Below are 15,121 nucleotides of genomic sequence, written 5' to 3'. Positions count from 1 at the left end.
CTCGCTTCATATTCTTTTGTTGCCTTCTCAATTGTGTAATGCGTTTTTTGTTCAGCGCTCTTTGGAGCTCTTGCTTGTTGTCTGCGTACTGCATTCACAGGCAGTTCACGTGAGACGCTCGGAGTACATGCATCGAAGGTTCTCAGCTGTGCTTGTGCTATCTCGTGCTATCTTGCGATGTCCACGGCTTTATTTAATGTTAGCTCAGACCCAGCACTTAAAAGTTTTGCTCGCATTTTCGCTGAGTTTGTGCCAAACACTAGTCTATCCCTGACCATCTCATCTTCGTTTGTATAAGCACAGTCCTTCACCAGCAATCTTAACTCTGTTACAAAGTGATCAAAAGTCTCGTTTATACCCTGCGTCTAAACTTGTATCTCGCGAATATGGTATTTGTCTTAGGCATGACAAAAATATCCTTTTTGATTTGCCTGGGAATATCTAGCGGCAGTGTGTCTATTGGATTGCTGCTGACGGACGACCTTATATGGGCAGGCAGTCAATTATGTGGGAGGCGTGGGTATGGGGAACGCAATATAGGCAGGCAGTCAACTTGGTAACAACTCTGCCTCACACGGCGACCGAGCTGCTGGCTACGGCCGTATATATGTACGTAAGTAGGATTCAGTTATGACCGTTATGCATAGAATTTTGAAATGAAACCTGCTTAACTTTTGTAAGTAAGGTGTAAGGAATGTGCCTGCCAAATTTCAGCCTTCTACCTACATGGGAAGTTGGAGAATTAGTGATGAGTCAGTCAGTCAGTGAGGGCTTTGCCTTTTATTAGAATAGATTATAGTTTCCATAACTGCAGTGGGCTGGCGCCCTGCCCGGGATTTGTTTCCTGCCTTGCGCCCTGTGCTGGCTGAGATTGGCTCTGGCAGACCCCCGTACCTTGTAGTTAGGATATAGCGGGTTGGATAATGGATAGATAGATAGTTTCCATAATTTTGCATGGCACAGAAGTAAGACTAATTGGTCTATAATTACTAGGAATCATTTTGTCTCCCTTTTTGTAAGATTGAAGTCACATTGCAACTTTCCAGTCCTCATGTACTCCTTTCTGAAGTGACTCTTGAAGTATGCCTAATGAGAGTTTGCAAATTACATCTTTCATTTCTTTCAGTACAATTGGTAAGATCCCATCAGGTTCAGTGGTTTTATTAGTGTTCAACATATTGAGGACTTGACTCTTTTAAAATCTGTGAACTCAGAGTTTTTTACTTCTGTTTGAGGCATTCCACTTGTTTCTTCCTTTATAAATACTTGGATGAAATATTTGTTCAGTTCATTTACTATTTCCTTCTTAGTTTTAATGATTTCTGCATTCATGTCCCTAAAGTTTCTTAAATGCTCTTTTATCCTATTTTTACTGGAGTAATACTGAAAAAATTGCTTGCTGTTTGTTTTGCCTTCTCTAGCAAGATTTTTATCTTGGTTTCTCTTATAATGTTCCAATTTAATTTTTTTGATCTCTTGCTGTAGTTTTCGATATACCTCTATGTCAGAAATATGTCTTTTTATTTTCTTGCACAGTAATCGTTTTAGTTTTACTTTTTAAACAATGCTCTTATTTATCCACTTTTGCCAATTTTTTAGTCTTTTTGTTTTATTTCTTATCAGAATAAACTTATTTTAAACCAGGATCAGAAGTGACAGCAACATTCATTTATAGTTGCTGAGTTTTTGCTTTCCTATTTAATGTTTTGTAGATACTTCGTCATTCCCATAAAGTCTGGTTTCCTCAAGTTGTAAGTCTTCATTTTGGTGTATGTGTGTTTTCAAAGATTATCTCAAATTTTACCATGTTGTGATCACTTGTTGCTTAAAGTTTCAGTAACTTCTGTTCTTGTTACTCTGTCTTTATTGTTTGAAAAGATGACATCTAAACAGTCATATGCCATCTGCACTATTTCAGTTTCCTCTTTTGTATTTCTGATGCGGGCTTCCCAATCAATGTTTGGAAACTTACAATCACCCATGACCACTAAAACCTCTTTGTTGTACATATATCTTATTTGATTAAACAATATGTTATTATCTATCATATCAGAATATGGTGGCCTGTAGCAAACTCCAATAACCAGATCTCTTTTTCTTTACTAGCTTAACCCACAGTGATTCTGATATGTTTCCATCGTCCATCTTGAATTCATGTGCCTGAATATTATTTTTCACATATAGCGTCACACCATCTCCTTTCCTTTCTTGTCTGTCACTCCTGAAGCATATGTAGCTTCTAATATTATATTCCTTTCTTTAATTTAGCTATGACTCTGTAATTTCTACAGTATCATAGTACCAAGTCAATACTGTTGCCTCAGCTCATGCATTTTATTTATAATGCTTTTCACATTAAGGAATACAGTAATCCCTATATTGCGCTTCGACTTTCGCGGCTTCACTCCATCGCGGATTTTAAATGTAAACACATCTAAATATATATCACAGATTTTTCGCTGGTTCGCGGCTTTCTGCGGACAATGGGTCTTTTAATTTATGGTACATGCTTCCTCAGTTTATTTGCCCAGTTGATTTCATACAAGGGACGCTATTTGCGGATGGCTTAGAAGCTACCCAATCAGAGCATGTATTACGAGCATGTATTACATATTAACTAAAACTCCTCAATGATATAAGATATGCTTCCCGCGCGGTGCTTGATTGTTTGCTTTTCTATGTCTCTCTCACTCTCTCTGCCTGACGGAGGGGGTGTGAGCAGAGGGGCTGTTTGCACAGAGGCTGTTTGCCTAGAGGATACGGACGCTCCTCTAAAAAATGCCGCTTTATCGCGGTGCTTCGGCATACTTAAAAACCCAAAAGCACGTATTGATTTTTTGATTGTTTGCTTTAATCTCGCGCTCTCTCTCTCTCTGTCTGACATTCTCTGCGCCTGACAGAGGGAGTGTGAACAGAGGGGCTGTTTGCACAGAGGCTGTTTGCTTATCGCGGTGCTTCGGCATACTTAAAAGCACAAAAGCACATATTGATTTTTTGATTGTTTGCTTTTCTTAGCGAGAGCTCTCCCTCTCTCTGAAATTCTCTGCTCCTGATGCGCACTCCTTTGAAGAGAAGATATATTTGCATTCTTTTAATTGTGAGAAAGAACTGTCATCTCTGTCTTGTCATGGAGCACAGTTTAAACTTTTGACTAAAGGGTGTTATTTCATGTCTAGAGGGCTCTAATAATGTTAACAGTGTGGGAGAGTTTATAAGGGCTTAAAATATATAAAAATAACCATACAAACATATGGTTTCTACTTCGCGGATTTTCATCTATCGCAGGGGGTTCTGGAATGCAACCCCTGTGATCGAGGGGGAATTACTGTATACATTTTAAATGGGATAAGGTTTTTTTTTTTTTTTAGGTCAGGTTGGCTGTTTTTTTTTTTTTGTCTTTCTCGGTTATTTTTAAATGTGTACACACTTCCCTGAAGATTCTAATTCCTAAAATATTTATCCCTTTCTCTTGCAGGTGTAGTCTATCTCATTGGTAGAGGAAATGTTTATGGTAAAAAGCATTCCATTGCCTATGAAAAGTAAACCCTTCTTGTTCACACCATGCCTTCATCCATTCATTATGGCTGAATATTAAATTATTCTCATGTGGTCTTTTTCCTGGTGCTTTTTTGAGAAAATCACTGATTATGATTTGGTCTTAGCCTATCCCAAAGTTGCCTAAATTTGTTCTGCAGATAATATGCACTTGTCTTTCCAATATCATTTGTTCCAGTATGAACTATAACCAAGGGATCGTCCCTTGACCTAACCAGTAACTTGTTCACTCTTTGGGTTATGTGAAAAAATCCTGTCCAATTTTACTCTGTCTTGCTAATTCTTGGTGTACCTTCTCACAAACCCTATCTGCTATATTCCTCTCTAACTGCCTTTTAGCCTCCCTAATGGTTGCTGTCATGTTCTCATATGCCCCGTGATTCACAAACTATAGTTATTAATCTTATAAATGTTATATGGCTGCTTTTTTCCTTTGCAGCTTTTTTTTTTTTAATTTTCTACTAATTCCAAATTTAGGTATTTCTTGAATTATACGTAAAATGTTTCCAAAAAAAGGTTCCACTACTACTTTACTGTCTCCACACTTTCTCCTTAGACTTTGTTTCATCTGCTCAAACTTTACCCTGCCAAAGTTAATCTTAACAGTTTTAGTCTGCATCTGCACTCTTACAAAATACTGAGAATTGTATTATATTATGGTCACTTGACCCTAGTGGTTCAATCACATCTACACCCTCAATTCTATCTTGATTATTACAAAATTCTAAATCTAGGCACACTTCCCTCCATGTTGGTGTTTTAACATACTGTGTTAAATAAACACTCATTGATTACTTCTGAAAACTCCTGCTCTTGTGCTCCATTATTTGCAATGTTATACCAATTAAAATTTGGGTTGTTTAAGTAGTTAAAGCTTTATTCAACAGCATGGGTGATAATTACAATAAATCCAAAATACTAGAACCACTCATGATTTGGTGAAACCCACCAAATCAATTAGTAAGACAAAACCATTCCTGTGGTTGTCTGTTTCTACATCTGTTTTTTTCATATTATTAAGCTGTTCATTTCTTATTTCTTAGTTTGAAGAGCAGCATCCACAAAGTACTAATTTTGATTGCAATTTTTTTATTTGATTCATTTGATTAAACCCAAGTGGCTTTTTGCTTTGTTTGTTTTTTTTCCAGAGGCGGGTGGGAAAAAGCTGCGCAGTACTATTCAAAGGAGCACAGAGACAGGACTGGCAGTAGAGATGAGAAATCGTATGACGAGACAAGCTAGTAGAGAATCCACTGATGGCAGCATGAACAGTTATAGCTCCGAGGGGAAGTAAGTGAAATAATACAGTTTTTAAGTATTTACAATAATTTCTATGTTTAGATAGGAAAATTAAATTAGCATGTTGTTTATGTTATAATAATACTTTCATTTCTGATTGTTTTTTTTGAAGTTTTCTTAGAAAGAATACACTACACTACACTATCCAATTGCCAGACAACTTCCAGAAAAATGCACTACTATATGAATCTAGGCACTCCTCAGCCACACCAGCATGCTAATCCAACTATATATAATGGTCATAATTTTAGAGGGGTGCTTTTGCTGATATTACTAATTAATTGAGTTCCTTCTGTTTATTTTTTATTTTTGATAATGTGGAATCAAATAAAACCCAAATAAAGTTAATTGTTTAATAATAATCTTTCATTTTAAACCTCACTGCTGATGTATACTACTTGAATGAAAGGAAAAGATGAATGGTCTTTACTGGCTGTTGATTTCAATAGAGGACAGAGAGTGGCAGAAAACAGAAGCTCGATGAAGTTTCCCCAACATAAAAACTGTCTAAATCACTGTTTTTTGCAAGCATAGTTTTATAATATATACTGGTTCAAAAGAAGTGTAAATGTATTATTAAATAATTAAAAAAATAAAAGGCAAATAATATCCTTATAAAACAGGGCACTTGACTTCTGTATCTGTATATTGTGGTTCATATATCAGACATGTTAATTTTCCCTGGCATCAATAGCTTAAGACTTTTGGTCTTGTCCGTTGCAAAAGATGATGTCTGAAGCAGAGCTCCATTAGCAGCAGTGTTATTTTTTTATTTTATCTTCTTATTATCCTGAGATATCCTGTATTTATACAACCTGAGGGTACTACTACAGTATATGCAAGCATATATAAACATGGCCGACAAAAAAGGGACTCAGAAAGAAATGAAAACTAAAGCTACATCCAAGCTCAGACCGACAAGTCCAAGTTCAAACTCAAGGTACGGCCTTTCAGAGACTGACCTGGATCAGATGGGTGAAAGCCCAGACTCCTCGGGACCACAGTCCGCTACATCGTGAGCGTGAGCGAAATGGGGAGCGAATTTACGAAGACAAGTGATGCAGGTCGCGATAGCTTGCCAATTGGAGAAGATCATCTGAAACTGGAAAAGGCCTTGCAGTCTGCACTTTCAACTACTCCATGGAAGTGCCCCGAAGACCAGCAGGGAGTCATGGACTTTGTAGTTTTTATCCTCAGCCCTGCTGGATACCACAGGGGCCGCAAAAGGGAGCTACAGGGAGGACCAAAGATTCCTTTGTGCCATATAACCCGGAAGTACGTCAGAGAAAGAGCGACGTGCTTCCGGGGTGAAGAAAAGGACTCTTTACCTGACCCGGAAGTGATACAAGATCACATGCACTGGGGATTGGGAACACTTCCAGATCAGGGAATATAAAAGGACTATGAGAGCTCCCAGATGGCGAGCTGAGCTGGGTGGAAGGGTGGCAACGCGTCTGGGAGTTGGAGGATTGTTTATTTGTGATTAAGTATTGATTTGTATGAGTATAGTGGAGAAGAGGGTGCTTTGTGCACTGTGGCAATTTAATAGATAGATAGATAGATAGATAGATAGATAGATAGATAGATAGATAGATAGATAGATAGATAGATAGATAGATACTTTATTAATCCCAAGGGGAAATTCACATAATCCAGCAGCAGTATACTGATACAAAGAAACAATATTAAATTAAATAGTAATAAAAATGAAAAAAATAAAAAAAGCAGACAATAACTTTGAGTAATGTTAGCATTTACTCCCCTGGGGGGAATTGAAGTCTCATAGTGTGGGGGAAGAACGATCTCCTCAGTCTGTCAGTGGAGCAAGACAGTGACAAAAGTCTGTCACTGAAGCTACTCCTCTACCTGGAGATGACACTGTTCAGTGGATGCAGTGGATTATTCATGATTGACAGGAGTTTGCTTAATGCCCGTCGCTCTGCCACAGATGTTAAACTGTCCAACTTTACTCCTACAGTAGAGCCTGCCTTCTTAACTAGTTTGTCCGGGCGTGAGGCGTCTTTCATCTTTATGCTGCCACCCCAGCACACCACCGCGTAGAAGAGGGCACTCGCCACAACCGTCTGGTAGAACATCTACAGCATCTTGCTGCAGATGTTGAAGGATGCCAACCTTCTCAGAAAGTATAGTCTGCTCTGACCTTTATTACATAGAGCATCAGTATTGGCAGTCCAGTCCAATTTGTCATCCAGCTGCACTCCCAGATATTTATAGGTCTGCACCCTCTGCACACAGTCACATCTGATGATCACAGGATCCATGAGGGGCCTGGGCCTCCTAAAATCTACCACCAGCTCCTTGGTTTTGCTGGTGTTAAGATGTAAGTGGTTTGAGTCGCACCATTTAACAAAGTCTTTGATTAGCTTCCTGTACTCTTCCTCCTGCCCACTCCTGATGCAGCCCACAATAGCAGTGTCATCAGCGAACTTTTGCACGTGGCAGGTCTCCGAGTCATATTGGAAGTCTGATGTATATAGATTGAACAGGACCGGAGAAAGTACAGTCGCCTGCGGCGCCCTTGTATTGCTGAACACATTGTCAGACCTGCAGTTCCCAAGACGCACATATTGAGGTCTGTCTGTAAGATAGTCCACAATCCATGCCACCAGGTGTGAGTCTACTCCCATCTCAGTCAGCTTGTCTCTAAGGAGCAGAGGTTGGATGGTGTTGAAGGCGCTAGAGAAGTCCAAAAACATAATTCTTACAGCACCACTGCCTCTGTCCAGGTGGGAGAGGGATCGGTGTAGCATATAGATGATGGCATCCTCCGCTCCCACCTTCTCCTGGTATGCGAACTGCAGAGGGTCGAGGGCGTGGCGGACCTGTGGCCTCAGGTGGTGAAGCAGCAGCAGCTCCATGGTCTTCATCAGATGTGACGTCAGAGCAACAGGCCGGAAGTCATTCAGCTCACTAGGACGTGATACCTTTGGGACAGGGGTGATACAAGATGTTTTCCAAAGCCTTGGGACTCTCCCCTGTTCCAGGCTCAGGTTGAAGATGCGCTGTAGAGGACTCCCCAGTTCCAACGCACATGCCTTCAGCAGTCGTGGCGATACACCATCTGGACCCGCTGCTTTGCTGGCACGAAGTCTTTTCAGCTCTCTGCTCACATGGGCTGCTGTAATTGTGGGTGGGGATGTCTCACCTATGCTGGTATCAGCAGAAGGATGGTTGGAGGATGCAGTACTCCGAGGTGAGAGTGGGTTAGGGTGATCAAACCTATTAAAGAAGTTATTCATTTGGTTTGCTCTCTCCACGTCTGTCTCGATGGCGGCACCCCACTTCGAGCTGCAGCCAGTGATAATCTTCATCCCATCCCACATTTCCTTCATGCTGTTGTTCTGCAACTTCTGCTCCAGCTTTCTCCTGTACTGCTCTTTCGCTGCCCTGAGCTGGACTCGGAGTTCCTTCTGCACGCGCTTGAGCTCATGCTGATCACCACCTTTAAAAGCCCTTTTCTTCTGGTTCAAAAGGCCCTTGATGTCACTTGTAACCCATGGCTTGTTGTTAGCATAGCAGCGTACTGTTCTTACTGGAACTACAATGTCCATACAGAAGTTGATGTAATCAGTTGTGCATTCAACAGCCTCTTCAATGTTCTCACTATGTGACCCAAGCAATATATCCCAGTCTGTAGTTTCAAAGCAGTCTCTCAGAGCCTGCTCTGCCTGATCTGCTTTCCCAAGCGCAGGCAGCGGGGTGGCGCTGTATGCGTCTTTAACGTTTGCATACAGTAGATCGATAGTCCTGTTTCCCCGAGTGTTACAATCCACATACTGGGAGAAGGCAGGTAATGTTTTGTCCAGCGTCACATGGTTAATGTCTCCAGCGATTAGCACAAGTGCCTCAAGGTGCTGCGTTTGTAACTTAGCAACTGCGGAATGGATGATGTCACTCGCCATCTCAGCGCTCGCTTGAGGGGGGATGTAAACAATAACAACAATCACGTGTCCAAACTCTCTGGGCAAGTAATAGGGATGCAGACTTACGGCCAACAGTTCGATGTCCCTGCAGCAATTGGAGATTTTAATGTTTACATGTCCTGAGTTGCACCACTTTGTATTGACATAGAGAGCGAGTCCTCCTCCTTTCTTCATTCCGCAGGTACTTGCGTCTCTGTCCGCTCTAACTGTGCTAAACCCTGGTAGCTCCACATTAGCATCTGGGATGGTAGTTGTTAGCCACGTTTCACTAAAACACAGCAAGCTGCATTCTCTGTAGGTTCTGACATTTTTCACCAGCACAGCCAGTTCGTCGATCTTATTTGGTAGTGAGTTCACATTTCCCAGGATCAGAGAAGGCACCAACGGTTTATAACGCCATTTTCTCTCAAGTTGTCTCGATTTAATCTTATCTTTTATCTTTGCCCCGGCTTGGCTGCCCCGATATCGTCTTCTTACCTCATCAGGTAAATAAGGAACCACACCGGCATAAGCATTTCTTCTCAGTGCTTTAAGCTGACTACTTGAATAGGCGATTCTCGGAGTGTACTACTTGGTGTACTACTTGGTGTCAAGTAGTAAAATAGTAAAAAGTGTCCAGGGAGCAATTCCACATAAAAGAAAATGGTAGAAGTGATCAGTGAAATAGAGAAAAATAGAGATAAAAAGGTAAAAAGATAAAGTAAAAAGATAAAGTCATATACGGAGCTGCTGGAAAAGCTGCCATTCGGATGCGGCGCCGGAAATCAAACTAAATAATAAATAAAGTCAACTATTGGACTTTTACCTGGTGTCTAGAGTCGTGGACAGGGGTTCAAGGGAGATAGGCCCCTATCTGTCACATGGGTAAAAACTGAAGAGCACATTCAGGAAACCACGTCTAAACTGAGTACACTTGCTGATCAGCTGGAGGATGTCAAGGAGACATTCACGACTCGGATTGAAACAGCCGAAAATCTAGCTTCCACTGCTGAACAGCTGCCAACTCCAAATGCAATAAACTCAGAGACAGACTTGCTGCTCTGGAAGATGGAAGCAAAAGGAATAATATTAGAATCGAAGGTCTACCTGAGAATAATGAAAGTCCAAACCTAGTGAAATTCGCAGCTAAACTATTCTCTAAAATAATTGGGGAGGACTTTAAATCAGATTCTGAGATAGCAGTGGCTTATCGCATACACGGATCAAATACCGTTAGACCTAGGTCTTTTATTATCCGCTTTGAAAGATTATTATTTAAGCTAGAGGTGATGGCGCTCCTCAGACACAAGCAAAAGATTATATATGAAAATAACCACATTCGTATTTTCCCTGATTTCTCTCCTGCAACAGCTGCTAAACGTGCAGCCTTCTACAACATTAAACAGTGGTTACGGCAAACCAATATCAAATACAACCTCTTGTATCCTGCCAAACTGAAAGTGGAAGTGCAAGGCCAATTCTATGTCTTCGCCAGCAAGGAAGAAGCCGAAAAGGAATTAAGAAAGCTGATCCCGACACTATTCTGAAACACAATAGTGAGTCGTAGCCTGTCATGTACATATTACCCATATCATTACAAATACATCCTTATACATCCTTTTTATTACTCGGAAGCTATCTGTTTATGTTTTAATTACAGCTATAGACCTGTGTGTTTATTTTTTATGTATTTTTTTTTTCTAATACCCTAAAGGAGACTGTTTAACATCATACCCTTAGTTTATTGTTATTGTTATTATTGCATTAAGACTATGCTTATTCTGGACCACTATCTAACACCATTCCCCGGGTTTATTATCTTAATACTTTAAGATTGCTGAAGATTGTAATTTAAGTTTATAGTTTGTTAATGATTATATTTTAGACATATAGTATTTAGACTATATTGGCAATAGATATCTCTATTTTTTTAATCTTAAAAAAATGACGTGGGGGCTTGTTTTGCTTTGGATGTGCTCTGTCTCTAGGTATGTCATAGGACCGGGACTGCGTGAAGTTGGGTCCAGCCTCACGTGGGGAGGCAAAATGGGAGGGTGGGGGGATGGGGGGGCAGAAGAGAGCAGGCTACATCTATATCTAATCTGTCCTTTTAATCCTTATAATTATAACTACCAACGTAACAATAGGCAACATGGCAATAACTCTTGGGGAAATAGGAAATTAAGGTTAAAGCTGTCTCACTTCCAGTTAAGACTATAAAATAACACCAAAAATCAGAATCAATGTCACCATGATGGGACAGTTAACTTTGTGAGCTGGAATGTTAAAGGCCTGAATCGCGAATTAAAGAGAAAGAAAGTATTCTCTCACCTAACAGGTTTAAACACTAAAATAGTATTTTTACAGGACACCCACTTACTAAGCAAGGATCAGTTCTGGCTGCAAAAGGACTGGACTGGCCAAATGTTCCTTTCTAGCTTTACAAAGAAAACTAGAGGTGTGGGAATTCTGATACATAGAACAGTCTCATTTGTAGCATCAGATGTAGTATCGGATCCTGAAGGGAGATATGTGATGGTCATGGGCAACTTATTTAACTGTAAAATAATTTTGATAAATGCTTATGCACCTAATGTCGATGATAAGGAATTTATACAAAATTTATTTGCATCCATTCCCAAACGTGAACACTCATAAAATTATAATGGCTGGGGACTACAACTTATCAGACACCTGGAGGTTTCTAAACCCAAACTCAAGAAAATATTCTTTCTACTCACCAGTACATCATTGCTACTCAAGAACTGATTATTTCTTTATAGATAATAATTTCTTGCCTACGATTAAATCTTGCAAATACGATGCTATTGTTATTTCTGACCATGCACCTCTGATCTTGGAGCTGAAGTCACTTTGTCCCACACACTCACCTCGCAGATGGCGTCTCAACCCACTTCTATTAGCAGATGAGAATTGTACAGGATATATATCCAAACAAATTAGTTTCTTTCTAGAGAAAAATACATCCTCAGAGATTTCTACAGGAATACTCTGGGAAACTCTTAAGGCCTTCTTAAGAGGACAGATTATCTCATATCTTTCCCACAGAAATAAATTAGAAACCAAGAAAGTATCAGAGCTAAAAAGTGAAATTACTAGAATAGATGAAGAACATGCCAGGCTTCCAAGCGAGGCTCTACATAGGAAAAGGCAGGCTCTGCATTCAGAACTAAACCTCTTGACAACTAAAGAAACTGAACAACTAATTTATAAATCCAGACATCATTACTATGAACATGGAGAGAAAGCTAATAAGCTTTTAGCTCAACAAATCCACAAGCAAGAAGTTCGCAATGCAATCCCTATAATCACCAACATGAACGGAGACAAAATCATCGACCATAAAAATATAATGCACACATTTAGAGACTACTATAAATCCTTATATTCTACTGAGTTTAAAGAAGACAGCACACAATCTAATGCATTTCTGGATACATTACAGATACCACAAATAGATGCTTTGTGCGGTGGAACTCTAAACCTCTGCCGTTATCAGAATTACTAGATGTTATAAAGTCACTTCAACACGGGAAAGCAGCAGGCCCTGATGGCTACCCTGCAGAATTTTATAAGAAATTCTCTGCTCAGCTAGCTCCCCTCCTATTAGCAACATTTACAGAAGCCAGAGACAATCAAACTCTTCCTCAAACTTTTCGCCAAGCATTAATCACCGTCTTTCCTAAACAAAATAAGGACTTATTACAATGTGCATCATACAGACCAATTTCACTTCTGAATAATGACATTAATATACTCTCAAAAATCATAGCTAGAAGGATGGAGAAAGTGCTCCCTTCGGTAATATCACAAGATCAAACTGGATTTATCAAGGGTCGACACTTATCTTCAAATCTTTCACGCCTGTTTAATGTAATATACTCACCAACTAAGTCAAACACCCCAGAAATATTATTATCATTGGATGCAGAAAAAGCATTTGACATGATTGAATGGAAATACCTTTTACTACATTAGAGAAATTTGGGTTTGGCCCAAACATTTGTGCATGGATCAAACTACTGTATACCAATCCAGAAGCTTCAGTTTGTATCAACAACATTTGTTCAGACTACTTTAAACTAGAACGGTACCAGACAAGGATGCCCTTGTCACCGCTGCTATTTGCAATTGCCATTGAACCACTGGCACTGTCGAAATGCTGATCAGATAAAGGGGATTATCAGAGAAGGACTGGAACAGAAAATTTCTCATATGCAGATGATATGGTACTGTATATATCAGACCCAGAAAATTCTGTGCCTGCAGTCTTAACAGCACTCACAGAATTTCAAAAGATCTCTGGTCTCAGAATTAATCTGAATAAAAGTGTACTCTTTCCAGTGAATTCTCAAGCATATAATATTAGATTAGACACCCTACCTTTTATCATTGCAGAACAGTTTAAATACCTAGGGTAAACATCACAAGTAAACATAAAGCTCTTTATCAACAAAATTTGCCATCTGCATGGAAAAAATTAAGCAAGACTTGCATAGATGGTCAACCCTTCATCTCACTCTAGCTGGAAGAATTAACACTGTTAAGATGAATATTCTTCCTAAGCTCTTTTTTATTTCAAAACATTCCAATATACATCAATAAATCATTTTTTAAGCAATTAGATTCAACAATAACCTCATTTATTTGGAACTCAAAACATCCACGTATCCAAAGAGCACCCTACAAAGACAAAAGGCAGAAGGTGGCATGGCTCTACCTAACTTTCAGTTTTATTACTGGGCAGCAAACATACAAGCTATAAAACCTGGACACAAATAGATGAACATACACAGGCTTCCGCAATAGAAGTAAAATCCTGCAGTACTTCTTTATATTCCTGCTTGTGCCCCAATAAATGCAAGTTATCGCAATATACTAATAACCCAATTGTGCTTCACTCACTCAGAATATGGAACCAATGTAGAAAGCATTTTAAGATGGAGAAGCTTTTATCTGTGGCACCTCTGCAAGAGAACCACCTCTTTCAACCTTCGCAAACATATGCAGTTTTTAATATCTGGAAAAATTTGGGATTAACTTGCTTAGAGATCTTTATATAGACAACATCTTTGCATCCTATGAACAATTACATTCCAAATTTAACATTCCAGCTACACATTTCTTTCACTATCTTCAAATTAGGAAGTTTGCTAAACAGAACCTGACCGATTTTCCTCATCTTGCACCCTTCCATGCTGGAAAAAGTATTGCTCAATTTCAAAGACTTAGACACCATCTCTGCAATATATAAAATTATTTTACAGTCTCTCCCTTTCAAAGATCCAAGAGGACACTGGGAAAAAGATCTCTTAATCAATATATCAGAAAAGGAATGGAAAATAGCAATGCAGAGAATTCACTCGAGCTCCATATGCGCAAAGCATACAATTATTCAACTCAAAATTATATATCGAGCACATCTGTCTCACCTAAAACTTTCCAAAATGTTTCCAGGGCAGGATCCAACCTGCGAACACTGCAATCAAGTCCCAGCCTCACTGGGTCACATGTTTTGGTCCTGCACCAAATTAAAATTATTCTGGACCAAAATGTTTAATTACCTTTCAGGCAGCCTTGGTGCAACAATCCCTCCTAACCCATTAACAGCTGTGTTTGGTGTTTGGTGGTTTAAAGTGGAGATGGACAAACAAACTGTGATTGCATTCACTACACTTTTGGCATGGAGACTTATCTTGCTAAACTGGAAGAATCCTAACTCTCCTCTTCTAAGTCAGTGGGAAACCAATGTTTTATACTATCTGAAATTGGAAAAAATCAAATACTCAGTTAGAGGATCTGTACAGATTTTTTCAAAACAGGATTTAATCAATAATATTTTAGAATAAGCTCTTAAAGCACAGAGGAAGAAATTATTTCCGCATTTCTTTTTCTTCTCCATTCATCTTTATTGCTTATTAAACTCATCAATTTAGGTATATCTACAAGCCTTATGTTTTACCCCATTGACCATGCTCTCTCTCTCAGGGGTGGGGGTCGACTTGTTCTCAATCCTAATTTTTGTAAAAATTGGTTGATTTGTATGGAATGATTACAATAAAATTAATTTAAAAAAAATAGCTAAAGGTTTTCAATCCATGCTTTCTCTAAGAAATCCATTTTTCCCTGACATTGTAACATTTGCTTTATTAGACATATTAATTCTGTTTGTAAGAATTCAATGTGAAATTGTCAACAATATGAATAAATTGCCCTATTTTTGTTATCTTTGTTTCATGTTTAAACTACAGTTTGGACATCATATAAATATGGTTTGTACATAAAATACAATGCTAAGGGATCTCTGTGTTTTTACTTAGTTC

At 39.2% G+C, this 15,121-nt stretch overlaps 1 protein-coding gene across 50 annotated transcripts in view; it reads left to right on the top strand.

Annotated features, from left to right (window-relative positions):
- The window catches only part of rims2a (regulating synaptic membrane exocytosis 2a), a 1,270,129-nt gene that overhangs the window by 1,246,337 nt on the left and 8,671 nt on the right, over positions 1 to 15,121 (top strand). For all 50 annotated transcript variants that reach the window (XM_039736790.1, XM_039736792.1, XM_039736793.1 and 47 more), the window contains one exon: positions 4,704 to 4,845. In XM_039736790.1, the coding sequence (XP_039592724.1) occupies positions 4,704 to 4,845 (142 nt within the window). The remainder of the gene's footprint in view (positions 1 to 4,703; positions 4,846 to 15,121) is intronic.

The sequence above is a fragment of the Polypterus senegalus genome, chromosome 15 (genome assembly GCF_016835505.1).
Source record: "Polypterus senegalus isolate Bchr_013 chromosome 15, ASM1683550v1, whole genome shotgun sequence".
NCBI classification, from domain to species: domain Eukaryota; kingdom Metazoa; phylum Chordata; class Cladistia; order Polypteriformes; family Polypteridae; genus Polypterus; species Polypterus senegalus.
Note: the sequence above shows the minus strand (reverse complement) of the source record. Positions and strands in the feature narration are given on the sequence as shown.